The 19,640-nt window shown below is 40.3% G+C and overlaps 1 protein-coding gene across 4 annotated transcripts in view; it reads right to left on the bottom strand.

Annotated features, from left to right (window-relative positions):
• gpsm2 (G protein signaling modulator 2) overlaps positions 1-19,640 on the bottom strand; it is a 74,271-nt gene that overhangs the window by 46,541 nt on the left and 8,090 nt on the right. For 2 of the 4 annotated variants that reach the window (XM_072274134.1, XM_072274133.1), the window contains exons 2-3: positions 16,343-16,624; positions 1,684-1,905 (exon numbers count right to left, since the gene is read on the bottom strand). In XM_072274134.1, the coding sequence (XP_072130235.1) occupies positions 1,684-1,905; positions 16,343-16,401 (281 nt within the window). In that variant the 5' untranslated portion in view covers positions 16,402-16,624. The remainder of the gene's footprint in view (positions 1-1,683; positions 1,906-16,342; positions 16,625-19,640) is intronic. The other 2 variants (XM_072274135.1, XM_072274136.1) reach the window with 1 other exon arrangement.

Below are 19,640 nucleotides of genomic sequence, written 5' to 3'. Positions count from 1 at the left end.
TAGCTTTATTCTCCCTTTTAAAGTGTGCATAAAAGGCATTTAGCTCATCTGGGTGTGAAGCGTCTGTCATTCATGTTAGATTTTGCCTCATAGGAAGTAATGGCCTGCAAACACTGCCAGAGCTGACAAGCATCTACCCGATTCAGTCTCTAACCTCAATCAGAAATTTTCTCACCTTAGAATAGCTTTCCATAGGTTGTACCTGGATTTCTTGTACAGTTCTGGATCACCAGTCTTGAATGGCCTGGGCATATACTCGTAGGCAAATATTCACCCACACAGGTCTTGAAGAAGTCAGTGACAACTGTGGCATATTCATTCAGACTTAAAGATGAATCCCTGAATATTGTCCAGTCCAACGACTCAAAGCACTCTTCTGCATCCCTTGACCATACCTGCTTGGTCCTCAGCACTGGTGCTGTGGTCTTTAGACTCTACCTATGTGCTAGAGTAGAAGTACAGCCAGGTGATTGGACTTTCCAAAGTGTGTCTTGGGATGGAACGGTAGGTATTCTTGATGGTGGTCGAATGTATTGGCTCCTGGTGATATATCGGTGGGAGTTCAGAGACATCTTCAAGTTGGCCTGGTCAAAATCCAGGATGTGGCTGCTGGTCACGGTGCTCAGCTCCTCCAGTGCCTGCCTGATGTTGACAAAGAATGGAATGAACACCGCTACCAGTAAGACAGCAGAAAATTCGGTCGGCAGATAAAATGGATCATACATGACTGTGAGGTGTTCCAGGTCAAGGGAGCAGGAATGGAACTGAACCATCAAGTCTTTGCACCACGATGAGTTAATTATGAAGCATATTCCCCCTCCTCTAACCTTAAAAGACTCAATTGACCCGCCTTTACAGTGAATGGTGAAGCCATTGATTTGCAGCACCTCATCCAAAATGGGGGTCAGCTATGTTTCTGTGAAGCAAAGTACGCAGCAGTCCGTGATGTCCCTTGGTACTGCAATCTTGCTCTGAGCTCTTACAGTTTTATTTTCCAAGAGACTGTACATTCACTAACAGGATAGTGGGGGGGGGGGGGGGAGCCTCTACGTTTTAATCGTACTTTAGCCCAGCATGCCTTCCCAACTTCCATTTTCTTAAATGTGAACGGCCCTCGTGACCTGAGTCTGCCATCCAGGGTCTGTCACTTTTGAGGATCGATAGATTTTTAAAAAATGTCTTAAAAAGATGATGCTTCCTGAAGTACCCAAGGCTGTGACTGGAGTTCGGCTGTATTACTCCTAAACAAGAAATGTTTGCTGATTCCCATCAGAGCTGCATGCTTATTGGCACTGCCTTGAAGGAAAGGAAAATTGAAAAATGGAAAGAAAATTGGTAGTAGAAAGGAAACCCTGTTCTTTGAAGAAGGAAGCTATCTTACATGTTCTGGAATGGAAAGCTTCACCCTGAGAACAGATACAGCAGAGATGCTGGAACTAAAGAAACAACTGAAGAAGGTGGGAAGAGGTCTAGTCAGGATAGCTGTGAGAGAGAGTGGATTTATAAAGTAAATCACTAGATATTCTGCCTCCAAGAACTTTGTACACATTGATATTAAAATGGATGAAGAGGGATGAACCAAGCCAAATGAATCAGTTTTCGAACTAAGTCCGTAACCTGAATTAAATCCAGTGACCTTTGTATACTTGCAGGTAAATATTTACAGGCAGAGTGTTTGCTTACCTTGCGAGTGTCAGGTCATGATGGTGGTACTCCAGAGCTTTAGAATAATCATGCAAATAAAAATAAGCATTTCCAAGCTGACTGTAGATAGCACTGAGAGTTTTCAGATCCTCTGTTCCAACCTGAACTGCTGCTTCAAAAAATGATACCCCAGCTCGACAGTCTCCTGCTTTACAGAGTCGTTCACCTTCTAAAGCTAGCTCCAAACAGGAAGCCTCCATTCTGAAAAAAACCAAGAAGTATTAAGGAATTCTTGTCATCTGCTCTTAAGCAAATAAAAGGAGAGAGATCCAAATGAATAAAGGCCCCTAGAATTGAAGGTGGGGAAAATGTGGAAGAGTTAAACTGATATGTGTACCCAATAATCCTAAAAGAAGCAAGTACTAAAATAGCAGATGCAGTAGTTGGAACACAAATATGAAAAAGTCTGCAAATGCTGGAAATCCAAAGCAACACGCACACAAATGCTGGAGGAGCAGCGGGCAGCATCTAAGGAAAAGAATAAAGAATAAAAATCGATGTTTCACACCAAGACCCCTCTTCAGGACTGAGAAGGGGAAAGATGCCAGGATAAAAAGGTGGGGGCGGAGAGGGAAGGAGGTTTGCTGGAAGGTGATGGGTGAAGCCAGGTGGGTGGGGAAGATCAAAGGCTGGAGAAGAAAGAATCTGATAGGAGAGGAGAATGGATAATGGGAGAAAAGGGAGGAGGGGGGAACCCAGAGGGAAGTAATAGGCAGATGAGAGGGAAAAAAAAATCAATCCACGGTCTTCTAGTGCCAGGAGGAGGCCACCTTCAGGGTGGTCAGGATGGAGGAGCAACACCTTATATTCCGTTTGTGTACCCTCCAAACTAATGGCATGAGTATCGATTTCTCCTTCCAGTAAACAAATACCCCCCCCCCAAACTCCTCTATTCCCCACTCAGACCTTCTACTTCTTTTCACCTGCCTGTTACTTCTCCCTGGGTCCCTTCCTCCTTTCCTTTCTATTGTGGTCCACTCCCCTCTCTTATCAGATTCTTTCTCCAGCCCCTGACCTTTCCCACCCACCTGGCTTCACCTATCACCTTCCAGAGAGCCTCTTTCCCCCTTCCCCACCTTTTTTATTCTGGCATCTTCCCCCTTTCCTTCAGTCCTGAGGAAAGGTCTCAGCCCAAAAAAGTCAACTGTTTATTCTTTACCATAGATGCTGCCTGACGTGCTGATTTCCTCCAACATTTTGTGTTTGCTCTTTTGCAGTAGTTGTAATTTTGCAAAAAAAACTCGAGAGAAATATCAATGCATTAAAAAAACTAGCGAAGTGACACCATTGTTCAAAGCAGTGAGAGGGCCAAGAACAAAATTAGCCAAAACATTATTCAAATCATTTAGGAAGTAATAATAGTTTATTTGGAAGAAATCGATGTATCAAGGCAAGTCAGCATGGCTTCATGAAAGGGAAACTGGGTGCTGTATACTACTACTAGGGCTCAAAAACCCCTCCCATTCACTTTCTGTCATCCCTACTGTTCAAGGGGAAGATAGGCATGAAAGGATATGGTGTGGGAAAAGGACAAGGTTGTACCATGTCATGAAATACTGTAGCCAGAGGCCCACCAAGGAAGCAGCACAGAATTTCTCTAAAATTTACACAGATCCTCAAAACTCTAACAGTTCAATGCTGCAGAAAGTACTGATCTTTCTTTTTTGTGGAAGCTGGTGAACAAGGACAGTAAATGATAATAGTAAACAGGATCTCTTTAGCAATAAGTTGAAAATAAAATGCAATGCATGAGAAGCTACATGGGACTAGCAGGATATGATACTGTTGAAGCCGTTTATGGTACATTGCCACTGACTCAGACGAGTTACGACTATTCTCTTCTGTGGAAAAGTAGGAGATAACTTAACCAGGGTGATTACAATGTAATAATGAACTATGATTACATTGGAGAAGTAAATCGATCACAAGTGCTAGGATCTGTATCTTTTTGTTCCAGATAATAAATGGACCAGACAGCAAGTTGGAGAAGCAACAAAAAGATGATCATTACTGAAGAGCAAGTCCACGCAGAATTTGCGTATTCAAGGGAAGCAAGTGTACTCTATGATTGGGGCGGGGGGAGATAAAGCAAGTGTACACACTTCTCAGTAGCTTGAGAATAGGTTTCAATTAAATACAAGGTGTTTTAACATGCAACAGTTCACTTCAGCTACTCTGACAATAGACTACATCTCAGCTCAAGTGGACATAGAGCCTGCACTTAACCCCACTCCAGCCAACAGCTTTGAAACTGGATACCCAGAGGCCCTTTTCATCAGTGCCAGTGACTTCAACTAGATCAACTTCAGGAGTGTTACCAAAATACCACCAACACCTCTCCTGTCCTATTCCATTGCTTAACAGCCTCAACCTTTGCTACATAATTATCAAAAATACTATAGAAAGCATCCTATCTGGATGGAGAACAGCTTGGTATGGCAACTCCTCTGTACACGGCTGTGTAGCATCTTGTGGTCACAGGCACAGTTCAGTACCATTCTTTTGACTGTCAATACTTTTCACCGCCTCAAGGCAGCCAGCACAATCAAAGATCCCATCCAGCCTTTCTTTCTTCTCCCCTCTCCCATCAGAAAGAAGATACAAAGACATGAAAGCACATACTTCTAGACTCAAGGACAGCTTCTGCCACACTGTATGATAAGTTGGACTCATGTCTTCATCATCTACCTCGTTATGACCTTACACTTTATTGTTTACTTGACAGGTTGCACCGAAACTGGAGGGAAACCAGTATCCTGGCTAGGAGGTTTGCTGGTGCTACTCAGGAGTGTTTAAACCAGGTTGGCAGGGGGATGGGATTCCGAGCATCAGGTCAGAAAGTGGAGAGATGGAGAGGAAAGCAGATGTCAGTGCTAGTAAAAACAGGCAGGAGTAAAGTTTGAAGTGTGTGTATTTTAATGCTGGGAGTACTATGAGTAAAGCTGATGAACTTAAGAGCATGGATCAGTATGTGGATCTATGATGTTATGGCCATTACAGGGACTTGGTTAAGAGAGGAACAGGAATGGGTGCTTGATATCCCAGGGTTTCGAAGTTTTCGAAAAGATAGAGAGAGAGGTATAAGAGGTGTGGGAGTTCCACTACTAATCAGGGACAATATCACAGCTGCACTCAGAGGGGATATAACGAAGGGCTTGTTCACTGAGTCTATAAAGGTAGAATTCAAAAATAGGAAGGGTGCAATAACTCTGATGGGGGTTTTATACAGAAACCCCCCCACCGCCCCCCGCAAAAGCCACTGGGACATTGAGGGAGATACGCATACAGGTTAAGGAAAGGTGTATAAAACAATAAGGTTGCTGTCATGAGGGACTTCAACTTCCCTAATATAAACTGGGACCTTCTGAGTGGAAATAGTATAGATGGGGCAGAATTTGTTAGGGGCACCCAGGAGGATTTCTTAAATCAAAATATTGATAATCTAACAAGAGGAGGGGCTGTAATGGATCTGGTGTTGGGCAATGTACATGGCCAGGTGACCGACCTTTTCTGGGTGAACAATTAGGGGACAGTGACCACAACCTCTTAAGTTTTAGGATAGCTATACACCAGGATAAGCATGAACCTTGCAGGAGAGTATTAAATTGGCGCAGGACAAATTGCATTAGGCAGGGACAAGGGAGAGTTCATTGGGAACAGCTATTTTTGGGCAAGTCCACATCTGACACGTGGAGAGCGCTTAAAGAACAAATGCACAGAGTACGTGACAGGTGTATTTCACTCAGAAGGATGAACAAGGATGGCAAGGTAAGAGAATCTTGGATGTCAAGGGAAGTGATGAATTTAGTCAAGAAAAAGGAGTAAGTAAAGCTTAGGAAGCTAGAATCAAACAGAGTCCTTGAGGATCATAAAAACCAGCAAATAACTCAAGAAGGGAATTAGGAAAGCCAGAAGGGGCTATGAAATGTCCTTGGCAAGTAGGATTAAAGAGAATTTCAGGGTACATACATCATTTCTATATATACATCAAGAGCAAAAGGATAACTAGGAAGAGGGTAGGATCACTCAAGGATAAAGGGGGAACATTTCCTTGGATGTGGAGGATGTGGATGAGGTCCTTAATGAGTGCTTTACATCAGTAATTACCAAGGAGGACATGCAGGATAAGGAGATCAGTGTTGAACATACGCATATGCCAGGGCATTGGGTCTCTTAAAAGCATTAAGGTCGACAAGTTTCCAAATCCTGATGGGATATAACCAAGTTTATTAACAGAGGGACGAGAAGAGATTGCTGGGGCATTGACCAATATCTTCATGTCCTCTGTAGCCACAGGCAAGTAGTTAATGTTGTTTCATTATTCAAGATAATCCTGGAAACTAAAGACTGGTGAGTCTCATGTCAGTTTTAGGGAAGTTATTGGAGAGAATTCTTAAGGATAGGATTTATGAGCTTTTGGAAAACCATGGTCTAATTAGGAAGAGCCCCTTGGCTTTGTGCAAGGCAGGTCGTGTCTTACTAACCTGACTGAGTTTTTTGATGAGGGTGTTTGAGAACTGTGAGTGTTGTATACATTGGTTTTAGTAAGGCATTTGACAAGGTCCCTCATGGGAGACTCATGCAGAAAATTAAGATGCACAGGATCCATGAAGACTTGACTGTTTCGATTCAGAACTGGCTTGCCCACAGAAGGCGGAGGATAGTGGTCAAAGGGACTTATTCTAGCTGGAGGTCTGTTATCAGCGGTATTCTGCAGGGATCTGTACTGGGACCTCTGCTGTTTGTGATGTATATAAATGACATGGATGAAAATGTAGATGGTGAGTTAGTAAGTCTGCAGATGATACAAAGACTGGCAGTGTTGTGGAAAGCATAGGCAACTGGCAAAGAATACAATGAGATATAGATCATTTGCAGATATGGGCAAAGAAATTGCAGGTGGAATTTAACCCAGCCAAATGTGAAGTATTGCACCTTCGTGGGTCAAATGCAAAGAGACAGTACACTGTTAAAGGTAAGATCCTTAATGCTGTTGATGAGCAGAGGGATCTTGGGGTCCAAGTTCATAGCTCCCTGAAAGTGACTACACAGGTTGATAGGATGGTTAAGACGACACATGGCCTGCTTGCCTTTATTGATCAAGGCACTGAGTTCCAAAGTCAGGAAGTTATGTTGCAACTTCATAAAACTCTAGTTAGGCTGCATCTTAAGTACTGCATACAGCTCTGTCACCCCATTATAGGAAGTATGTCAAGGCTCTACAGAAGGTTCAGAAGAGGTTTACCAAGATGTCGCCTGGTTTAAAGGCCATGTGCTATAATGAGAGTTTGAACAAACTTGGGTTGTTTTCTCTGGAGCGCCAGAGGCTAAGGGGAGATCTGAAAAAGATGTATAAGATTGAGAGGCAGAGATATTCAGACAAATATCTTTTTCCAAGTGTTGAAATGTCTAATACCAGAGGGCATGCATTTAAGGTGAGGTGGTGTAATTTCAAAGGAGATTTCAGGTGCAAATTTTTCTCCCCCCACTTGGAGTGGTGGGTGTCTGGAATGCACTGCCTGGGGTGTGGTAGAGGCAGATACATTAGGGACTTTTAAGAGACACTTAGATAGGCACATGAATGTGAGAAAAATGGAAGGATAGGACATTGTGTAGGTGGAAGAGATTGGTTTAATTAGCCATGTAATTATTAATTTAATTAGTTTGATGCAACATTGTGGGCCAAAGAGCCTGTTCCTGTGCTGTACTGTTCTCTGTTGCCCTGCACTTTCTCAGTAGTGATTAGACCATTCTGCATTGTTATTGCTTTACCTTGTTCTACCTTAGGGCATTGTGTAGTGGTCTGATTGATATGAACTGCATGCAAGACAACCTTTTTTACTGTATCTCAATAGATGTGACAATAATAAAAAAGGAAACAAATTTTAGCCCAACACAAAAAACACTATCATCTTTTGGATGAACCAGATAACTTCCATCTACAGCTCACCTGGTATCTTTAAAAGTAATCAAATTTACTACAAAAAAACTTCAGTGCTTTGTTTACACACATTTCTAACTGATTTAAATGGAGAAAAGAAAATGGATACGAATATTTTCAGGTTTTATTTCTTCTTGGTTTAAGAAATGCTGAACTACTAAAACACCGAAAGCATTTCAAAGAGAAGGTCTGACAAATTTGTGCTGTTGTTCATCTACCCCTTTCAACATGCTGTTAGTTGAGCATTCCTAAAAAGCAGCATCTTTCTCTCATAAATAGATTGGGCTGGATTTAAGATATCACACGTTTACCTAAATTAGCAGTTGCACATAGAAAACAGCAACCATTTCTTCAGCAACAACTAAATCTGAGTCTCAGCTGACTCAGATTACAGCTTTCTCAATATCCATCCATATTTTATTACATCATTAATTTTTAAGCCAGTTATTCAATAGCACTGCATTTAATTCAGATCCATTTCAACTACTGGAGGTTTAAGCCTTTGTACTGAAAAAAGATGAACAGTTTAAAAACACCATTTATAATCAGCTCAAGACAAACACCAAGGCAATCAAAATACTGTAGGGTTAGTTATCAAATTTCCAGTAATTGACCTACTAGTTTTGGGTTAACAAGCAAGAAAGTAAAAACTTCAGGCTTACCCTGAGTTCAGTGGGCAATGCCACTGGTAGTACTGCTTATGGCTTGGTAATTGTGATTGGCTGACTTTGGGTATCAGTTGCACTCAGGATTTTGTTTTAAATAGTTGATGGTGTCAGGGGTCATATCAGAAGAAAGAACCTACACACAAGCTCAGGTGAGAAAGGGGCTAGAAGGCTTCCTAAAGAAACTGACCATAAAGTACTGCCTAAAAGGAGTATTGATAACTCCCAACATTTTGTGAAGTTGTTGCACATTTAACTCTTCTGATGAAAGCAGTTAATGTCATTGGACACTTTCAAACAGAAGAATGAGGCCAGGCACCATCAGAAACTAAGATTTTTACTAAGATTGTGGAGGGCAAGCTAGCACCAGGTTACACTTTTCTAGATGCTTATTTTCAACTTGCCAAAAAATATTGCTTGATTTTGTGGATGTAAGTGTAGTTGTAGAGGATAAGGATATAGTCCACAGTCATCATGATGATACATTTAGTAGGCTTTTAAGAACATAGAACAGTACAGCACAGGACAGGCCATAATGTTGCACAGATCATGATGCCAATGTATACCACGTATATCCTTTCCCTATATATCATCCCTATTGCCCCATTCCCTTCATATTCATGAGTCTAAAACAGGGGCCCCCAACCTGGGTTCCATGGACCCCTTGGTTAATGGCAAACCTCCATGGCATAAAAAGGTTGAGAGCCCCTGGTCTAACTCTCCCAAACTGTCTGCATCCAGTACTACCCCTGGTATATCTACATGGAGTGCTGCCAAAGGAAGTAGCATCCATTAAAGACCAACATCCAGGCTACGCCCTCTTCTCGCTACTACCTGGAGGTACAGCTCTTCTCTACCTCAAAGGGTAACAGCTGCAGAGCCTTTAGGTTGCACACCACCAGGTTCAGGATCATTTATTACCCTACAACCACCAGGCTCCTGAACCAGAGTGGATAACTTCACTTACCACTAATCTGAACTGATCCTACAATCCACAGACTCACTTTCAAGGACTCATTATCTCAATATTACTTCTACTTCTACAATTCATCTTTTTGAAAATTGGTGTTTGTATGTCTCTATTTTTTTTGGTAAAATTCTATTGCATTTCTTTTTCCTGTATGTGCCTGCAAGAAAATGAATTCCAAGGTAGTATATGGTAATACATGTACTTCAATAATAAATTTACTTTGAACTCATTTTAGACACCTACCACTCTGTCTAATATTAAAAATAAATCAACCGTTCTGACTTTAACATTTCTATCCTGGGGAAAAGACAGGGACAACTCTGGTAGAGCCTGACTGCTTTAATTCTGGTGTTGACGGTTTTAAGTGAGATCAACATGATGATCAATATTTTAGATCATTTCTATTACTCTTGGCTAACATGCAGGAAATATTAAGAATAGTCGCATTGATCTTATTCTAAACATAAGCAATCCAATTCAATTGAAAAACATTGACAATTAGGACATCTATCACTATTAGCCCCATATTACTCGAGGTGTTGGTAAAATCATGGCTAGGCAATTGGCTGAAGCATTCACCCTAGATGTACAGAAAGGGTTTTTCTTAAGCTGCAATTCCAAGTGTTATTAAAATATCTTGATTATGAATAATTAGCAAGGTCCACAAGGAATATGAATAAATTGGTAGAGGTTTTTTGAAATATCTTTATCATTCAAGGCCTTTGACCCTATAGGCTACAAGTTTAAGGATTTTGGCTGCGTGGGAGTCTGTGTCAATTTTATAAATCTAATTTTAGGCTTTTTTTACTCTAAACTTTTATTGACACTACCCTTATCATGAGGGCATTTAATCACAGCTAAGTTCTCTCCCCCAAACATCTTATTTAATGAAGTAATGGACATAGTCTTCTCTTGATAGGGAAGTGTTGCTCATCTAGAAGACTGCAATATATGGTCTACAACCTTGGCTTTTGCTGACATTGCCCTTGAGTAACTGTCACAATGGGGATGGTAGCACAGATGGTAGAGTCACTGCCTGTCAGAGCCAGAGACCTCAGTTCAATTCCAAACTTAAGTGCAGAGTTCGCATATTCTCTTTGTGACCACATAGGTTTCTGCCAGGTGTTCCAGTTTCCACCCACTTCCCAAAGTAGGTTATTTGCCCACTTTATGTTGCTCCTAGCATGTAGATGAATCCAGGGGAAGGAGAGGGGTCATGGGTGACCCTGTGGGATCAATGGAGAATTTGTGTTAATGGGTGGCTGATGGTCAGTGAAGACTGCATGTGACAAAAGGCCCCTATATGTGCTGTATCCCTCTATGACCATGTCAACAAGCCTTAATCCTGTTGCAAATAATGACAATAAAACTGCATTTTAAAAAAATTTAATATAGTGGATTCCGGTTAATCGGAACACATCAGGTCTAGTGCATTTGGGCCCAATTAAGTAGCTGCCCCAATTAGCTGAAGTTTCATAGAAAGTTAAAATAGCATAAAAGACAAACTATTGCTTAACTGAGTAACAAATTGTGTATTTAAATGAAATACAGAACAAATTAGAACATTACCACTACAGTACCATAAAATTGTATTAGTTCTAATAGTTAGACAGTAATCCATCCAGTGTATGCTTCCACGTTCTTTTAATTGACTGTAAAGGAACAAAAGTAGCATAGACACCTAGTGCAGATAATGGACAGCCCTCAAACAATGATTTGATGATTGAATCCTCCAAGTTTTCATTTTCATTGTAACATCCAAGATGATTGTCGATACTTTCAAATTCTTCATAGTTCCTAACTTGTAGTAGTGAAACAGTTTTATTTTCACTCCCAGCTATTTCTGGCATCTCCAAGCCTCAATCCTTGAAACTGCAGTGAGCAAAACTGTTCTGAATTGTCTTACTTCTTGCCAACTATCAGTGACAAAAATAGCTGTTTTTTGAACACAACCGCATGTAAATGATACTACTTAAAGCTGTTTGCTCTCAAGAGAGGCCATGTTCTCTTCTCATTGCTGCCATCAGGAAGCTACAGGAGCCTCAAGACCCACACCTCCAGTTTCAGGGTCATTTTTACCCCTCAACCATCAGCCTCTTGAACCAGAGGTGATAACTTTACTCGCTTCTTCACTGAACTGTTCCCATTGAGCAGGACTCACTTTCAAGGACTCGTCATTCCATGTTCTCAGTATTTATTGCTTATTTATGATTTCACTTTGAATATGCAGAGGTTGGATTTTTTTTTGCATACGTTGTTGTCCACCCTGATGGGTGCGATCTTTCATTGATTCTATCGTGTTTCTTGTATTTACTATGAATGCCCACAAGAAAATGAACCTCAGGTTTGTATATGTATTTTACTAAAAAAAAATGAACCTTCAAACAAGCACAGTGTACTGTTTAACAGCCCACCAGTGCACGTGACTGATGCTAGTTAGAAACTCATTCAGCAACAGTCTCCTGCCCCAACTTAGCAGCAGAATGTCCCAAATAAGCGGCTGCCCTAATCAACCGGAATCCACTATACTGTATAAAGCACACAACTTTAATATTAATCACATTAAGTGATCTATAAAACATAGCAATTTAGAATTTATTGAACAGCGATCTTTAGAAAATTATTTAGCTGCCTGCATCAACCATGGCTAGGTAAATTAGAATGTTTGTCTTACAGTTTGTTAAATAACTAAATAAAAGTTTCTAAATTGGTGTTCTTTAATTTTTTTTCATGATTTGTAGCATATACTATTCCTCAATTCTTTATTAAAATATTTTGGAATAATTAAGTAGACAAAATAATTATTAGAAATTATGTTAAGGGATATTTTATATCTTCCTCCAAGCATTAAGATCAGCTTTCAATTCTAGTGTTAAAGACAGTGGTCTTGGCCATCCAAATTTGGAAGTTAAGATTACTAAGAAATTGATGTTTCCTTTAAAACAAAGGTTAACAGTGGCTTCATCTTTCAAGTTTGCAGTTTTCAGTTTAAAGGAATCCACTGTCAAAGAATTTTAACTATCCAAGAGCCAACACTGTTAATGATTATGCATCAGTTAATGAAGTTGATCCAATAGTTGTTCCAGCAGGGAAAGGCCATATACAGTATAATCAGCAACTGGTGAAACCAAACACCCAAGCACGGTTGCCCCATCAAAGACATTAGCAGTATTAAAACTACTAATCTTCTAGAAGTCAGATCAAGGTATTTGTTCCTCTTAAGACCTATCCAATCAAAACAACGTAGCAAGATTTGCAGAAGATACCAGTCCATCCTTGAAACCTTGGAGCAATAAGCAAGAGATAGTACTGCTCGATGAAGTCATGAGGTCAAGCAGCGAGTGAATGCTCAACAGAATCCTTTGCCTCCACATACGTTACTTGACTCACGATTCTTACAACCAAATACAACCTTTGAACAGGTTTCTGACGCTGCCTTGGTGTTAACAAAAACACCAGGATTAAGGATATAACTGTTGGAGATTTTATTACATAAAAGCCACCCAAGCTGGATAATGTGATCCCAATGCTGTTTTTAAAACAAGTCCCTGCAATGGTCAATGTGTCTGAGAGACTAGAGGGTAATTTTGGATCTCTCAGAAAGGCCTTGGAAGTGAAAAATTGGCGAAGTGCACTTGTTTGCCGTGGGCCACAAAGGAAAACAGTCATGACAAAGTGAGATTCTTTGGTTTTCTTATTAGCACAAGAAATAAATGGCTCTGGACTACAGCAAATGAAATTTCCCCAAGATCACCAGATTCAAGGGTATTCCTGCACATGTTTTGATCTCAATTGTACCTAAAGCAAGATTTTTATGGATTGTTTTTCCATGTTTATATTTGCTTTAATTTTGTAATAGATTTTAGTATTGAACAGATAAATCAAATGTAAATAACTTTATGTGCTTTACTTTAAAATGAGGTTTTAACCTTGGCGTTTGATCACTAATGGCCACTTCTTTAAAAAAAAACACACCATTTCCAGCTAATCATTGCATTTGTAACTCTGGAGATCAGCTTGTCTGAAATTCAAAAGAGATACAGTGCCTATTAAAAAGTATTCAGCCCCCCCCCCCAAGTTTTCATGTTTTATTGTTTTACAACATTGAATCACAGCGGATTTAATTAGGCTTTTTTGACAACAGTAAACAGATCAACAGAAAAAGACTTTCATATCAAAGTGAAAACAGACCTCTACAAAGTGATCTAAATTAGTTACAAATATTAAATGCAAAATAATTGATTGCACAAGTATTCACTCCCTTCAACTCAGTACTTAGTAGATGCACCTTTGGCAGCAATACAGACTTGAGTGTGTGTGAATAGGTCTCTATCAGCTTTGCACATCTGGACAATGCCATTTTCCCTCCATTCTTCTTTACAAAACTGCTCAAGCTCCATTTGATTGCATGGGGATTGTGAATGAACAGCCCTTTTCAAGTCCAACCATAAATTCTCAATTGGATTGGGGTCTAGACTCTGACTTGGCCACTCCAGGACATTAACTTTGTTGTTTTTAAGCCATTTCTGTGTTGCTTTGACTTTATGCTTGGGGTCATTGTCTTGCTGGAAAACAGATCTTCTCCCAAGTTGCAGTTCTCTTTCAGACTGCATCAGGATTTCCTATATTGTGCTGTATTCATTATACCCTCTACCTTCACAAGCCTTCCGGGGTCTGCTGCAGTGAAGCATCTCCATAGCATGATGCAGCCACCACCATGCTTCACGGTAGAGATGGTGTGTTTTTGATAATGTGCAGTGTTTGGCTTATGTCTAACATAGTTTTTAGTCTGACAGCCAAAAAGCTCAATTTTGGTTTCATCAGACCATAGAACCTTCTTCCAGCTGGCTTGTCTCCCACATGCCTTCTGGCAAACTCTAGCTGAGATTTTTTTTCCAACAGTGGCTTTCTCGTTGCCACTCTCCCATAAAACTGCAACTGGTGAAGCACCTGGGCAACGGATGGTGTACGTGTAGTCTCTCCCATCTCAGCCACTGAAGCTTGTTATCCATCCAGATTTGTCATAAGTCTCTTGGTGGTCTCCCTCACTAGTCCCCTTCTTGCATGGTCATTCAGTTTTTGAGGATGGCCTGCTCTAGGCAGATTTACAGCTGTGCCATATTCTTTCTGTTTCTTGATAATTGGCTTGACGGTACTCCCAAGGAATATTCAGTGACAGAAATTTTCTTGTATCCATCTCCCAACCTGTGCTTTTCAATAACCTTTTCAGATTGCTTGGAATGTTCTTTTGTCTTCATGGTGTAGTTTTTGCCAGGATACTGACTCACCAGCAATTGGACCTTCCAGATACAGGTGTATTTTTGTTACAATCAATTGAAACACCTGACTGCACACAGGGAGATCTCCATTTAACTAATTATGTGACTTGTAAAACCAACTGGCTGTACCAGTGATGATTTGGAGTGTGATATTAAAGGGAGTGAATACTTATGCAATGAATTATTTTGTGTTTTACATTTGTAATTAACTTACATCAATTTGTAGAGATCTGTTTTCACAAAGACACAAAGGAGTCTTTTTCTTTTGATCAGTATCAAAAAAGCTAGATTAAATCCAGTATGATTCAATATTGTAAAATAATACACAAAAATTTCTGGAGGGGCTGTGAATACTTTTTATAGGCACTGTAGCTATGTATCTGCTACATTTTTGATGTATTGGAGAGATAACAAGTCTTTTCAAAAACTTAACATGCAAAAAGGGCTGCTAAAATTCACATTTTATAGCACAAAATAAATATAATGCATTTGACAAACCATAAAATGGAAGGCAAGAGCAAGCATGAAATTAAAAGTGAAGTTGAAAGGGAAAGGTACTCCAAAATTTACAACTGACATTTGAAAAACAATTTAGGCAAAAATTTCATAATCCTAAAAAAGTTAATACTTCATTCCTTCCTGCTTACCCTGTACACCTCAGACTTTAGATACAAAAGTGAGTCATGTCATCTGCAGAAACTCTCTGATGACTCAGCAATTGTTGGGTGTATAAAGGGAGGACAGGAGGATGAATGCAGGGCCCTGGTGTAGGACTTTGTCAAATGGTGCAAGCTGAATCATCTGCAGCTCAACAGTAGTAAGACAAAGTAGATGGTAATAGGCTTTAGAAAGACTAAGCCTGCATTGCTCCCTGTTACTACTGGTGGTGTGGATGTGATGAGGAACTACACGACCTGGGGGTGCACCTGGATGACAAACTTGAGTATAGCACCAACACAGAGGCAGTGTACAAGAAGGACCAGAGTTGTCTCTACTTTCTGAGGAGACCGAGGTACTTTGGTGTATGCAGGTCAGGGTTTCACATTTTCTACCAGTCTGCTGTCGCCAGCACAATCTTCTATGCGGTGGTGTGCTGGGGCAATGGCATCAACATGGGTGATGCCAACATGCTCAATAAACTGATTAGAAAGGCTGGCTCTGTTATAGGAGACACTGGAAACTGTGGTAGAACAAGGAACACTACGGAAAATTGTCGCAGTTTTGTACAATGTTTCTCACCCTCTACGTGTCACCTTGGCTGAACAAAGGAGCACTTTAATAGACCAAGACAACTGCACTGCTCCTAAGAGTGCTATACGAGGTCATTCTTACTCTTGGCTCTGTAATGAGTCAACCTGTAGCCAGGGAATGATGACACCCTCCTGTTAGTCTGTTCGTGGTAACTTATTCTTTAATCTTTCTACTTCTCTTCTAATATTTATATCTCTGCACTTGTAATGCTAGTATGACACTGTAATTTCCTTTGGAATCAATAGTTTGTCTTCTGAAGGAACCACTATTTAGAACTTTAACATCTCAGGGAAATAAAAATGTAAAATCTGCATAATTGAAACAAAATACAAGAACAAGGAAGGGGAAAAGACAAATCATAGACTTAGTTACATTAGCACTTTATATTCCAAGAAAAAGATTCAATTTAAAGTGTCTTTAAAAATGCAGCTAAATCAAATATTATTGCAAAGTAATAAATCAACTTTAATACAAAAATATTCTTTTTGCTATAATATTGAGAGTTCAAGGAGTAAATTGAAATTAACCCTACCTGTAACGGATGTGATAGGGATATTCACGCAGGCTAACCAAAATATCACTTGCATCCATTCAGCTGCTTAATGTAGGGGTTCTCCACATAACCACAGTAGGCTCAGTCAGAATACTTAAAACTTAGTTAAGCAATTAAAATACAGGCTCCACAAGTATGAGGATGTTGACTACCTACAAAGCTCAGCTTCATTGTTTTCTCTGCAAAAAATTAATTTGGATCATAAAGGGTGCCACAATTTTGTGTAATAATGGACCTTTTAATTCTTCAGCAGGCTGGAATCTGCAAAAAGAACAAAAACCCACAGTCTTGTAAATAAATATCATTATTAGTGACTGCCACTAAATAAAAGGCAATGGTGATTACAATGAAAAATTGCAGAAGTGCTTATGTCATGCTGGAAAAACACAAAATTACAAATAGCACTGAATAGAGATTCAAGTGAAACATTATGCTCCAGCTCCCGAATTTTCTCCCTCAAATACAGATCTCCTAATGTGCACATGTCATAGATATACATAGAAACATAGCACATTACAGGACCTTTGGCCCATGATGTTGTGCCAACCATGTAACCTACTCTAGAAACTAGAATTTTCCTACCGCAAAGCACTCCATTTTTCTAAGCTCCATGTACCTATCTGAGAGTCTCTTAAAAAACCCTATTGTATCCGCCTCTACCACCGTCACTGGCAGTGCATTCCACACACCCACCACTGTGTGAAAAACTTACCTCTGACATCTCCCTTGTACCTACTTCCAAGCACCTTAAAACTATGCCCCGTCGTGTTAGCCATTTCAACCCTGGGAAAAAGCCTCTGACTATCCACACGATCAATGCCTCTCATCATCTTATACACCTCTATCAGGTCACTTCTCATCTTCCGTTGCTCCAAGGAGAAAAGGCCAAGATCATTCAACCTATTCTCATAAGGCATGCTCTCCAATCCAGGCAACATCCTTGTAAAAGGAGGCTTTGAACTTCAAGTGAAAGGCAAATGGTGATGGTGATGGGAAAGAAGTGGGATGCAAGTAAAATAGAAGCAAGCAGGGAATTCGCATTACAGGCCCAAATTCATTGCAACGTCAGGAGTACTTAGTCATGGTTCAAAAGACATCCTGCATAGAGAAATCTGTTACATAACCCCTCAAATGGAAATCATATCAAGTTGGGAGGGGGAGGTTGCTCAGTCAAATCTATGGGTAACATGGAAAACTGAGTTACTGCAGATCACCCAGCCCACCAGAGAGACCCTTCTTAACTTCCTAGTCAAGGAGTTGCAAACCTTTTGGAGAGCATGTGCCCAAATTGGTGATAACTTTCTAAGTAATTGTCTAGCATGCCATGGTAACTTTTAGCAGACATCATCATTGATTAATGATCTAGTAACAGTAACTATGGACTATAAGGAAAAAGGTTGAGCCCTGTTCTTTCTTACATACATTCATTGTTTTTCTATTAATAAAAGTGAAACAGAGAGATTGAAATCAATGAAGCATTTTAGATTGTTCAAAAATTAACATTAATCTTTTAAAAACAATTAAAAAGTAACATTTCTAAATAGTATTGTAGCTGTTTACTATCTAAATACTAATATGTACATCAGTCTGCAAGGAGTTCAAAGTGCATCATCAAATGTCAGGTATTCTTGCTACCATTTAGCTGACACCAAGCCAGTGTGAGACTTTTCCTATGGAAACATCTCATTATTCTTCAAATTGTATAAAATCATTCATTGCTTCATTTGGTATTAATGATAATCATTACGTATTTTTATGGTGGAATTTACAGAATCCTGGGCAGCACTGCATGTAGTACGCCAAAAAAATTTTGCACATGCCATCCTGGGCATGCATACTTTAGGTTTGGCACTCCTGTGGGCCTAGTCCATTCTTCCATCCCCACAAACTACTTAGTTTGCCATATAACCCAAAGGAGGTGCAACACCGGTTCTTTTACCTCTTCCGTTCCCACCAAGTTTCCTAAACACAAAATACTCTGCAGATGCTGGGGTCGAAGCAACACTCACAACACGCTGGAGGAACTTAGCAGGTCAGGCAGCATCTGTGGAAACGATCAGTCAACGTTTCGGGCCGCCGAAAGTTTCCACAGATGCTGCCCGACATGCTGAGTTCCTCCAGCGTGTTGTGAGTGTTGCTTTAAGTTTCCTAAACAGTTCTCTCAACAGAAGCACTGCAAATAGTGGGTTGGATTCAATATTCTAAATGGGACAGCACAGGAGCATAGTGGTTAGCACAATGCTTCACAGCACTAGTGACACAGGTTCAATTCCCACTGCCGCCTGTAAGGAGCTTGTGCGCTGTCTCCGTGACCACATGGATTTTCTCCGGGTGCTCTGATTTCCTCCCACAGTCCAATTTCACCCCAGTATTGGTTAGTAGGTTACGTCTTTTGCAGGAAGACAATGTTGAGAGGACAAAATTGGAAGTGTATTGCCTGCTTCTTCCTGGTTACACATTTCTGGATTTCGAATGATGGTCAGGGAACAGGCAAGTACAAAGGTGAAAGCAGAAGTTCAAGAAATTGAATAGATGGGGTGGGGTGGGAACCATAATTATGGGAAACACATCACATTGGAGCCATGAACAGAACGAATATGACAGAGCTTAAAAAAAACAGGCAGAACAGTATGAAGTCCATTCAAGAATCTGGAGGAAGAGGTAGTGGTATGATCAAGATAGCAAACAATGTCAGAAGGACTAATGGGAACTGGTTGCTAATCTATCTCCTGAGATGGAGATAAAGATCAGGGAAACAAATAGATGGATCATGGATAACAGAGCAGGGTAGAGACTGGCAGCACAATGGAGCAGCCAGGAGAGTAAATAATAATTACATTACATTCCAAATGTTACATTTTTAATTTGGATGCATTAAGTGGAATTAAAAGTTGTTGTTAAAGGAAGGCAAAGTTTGGCTGGAGTTACGGTTCAGAGAAGTGGTGAAATGCCTTTTGTATAGAATTGTAGAGGGATTGTATATTCCTAGTGAAAATGAGTCCAAAGGGACCAAGAAACTCCCTGGTGAAATCGTAATATCAATTCCTTAAACCGTCTTGGGTTTAACACAAATACAAATGATTGTTCCAGATTAAAACTCCGTCTGCCAGCTCCCGTTCTGTTCCCAGATTTTAATCTGGTTCATGCCTTACTTTCAAGTTCGTATACGCAGCAGTGCCAACATTCTGGCATAAGGACTAACTGTATTAAAGACTTCCTCCAAGGGCCGGCAACAGTCATCTTCCGTTTGTAGCTCTACGGGTGCTTAGAACAGTGG

Source organism: Mobula birostris, chromosome 12 (genome assembly GCF_030028105.1).
Source record: "Mobula birostris isolate sMobBir1 chromosome 12, sMobBir1.hap1, whole genome shotgun sequence".
NCBI lineage: Eukaryota > Metazoa > Chordata > Chondrichthyes > Myliobatiformes > Myliobatidae > Mobula > Mobula birostris.
Note: the sequence above shows the minus strand (reverse complement) of the source record. Positions and strands in the feature narration are given on the sequence as shown.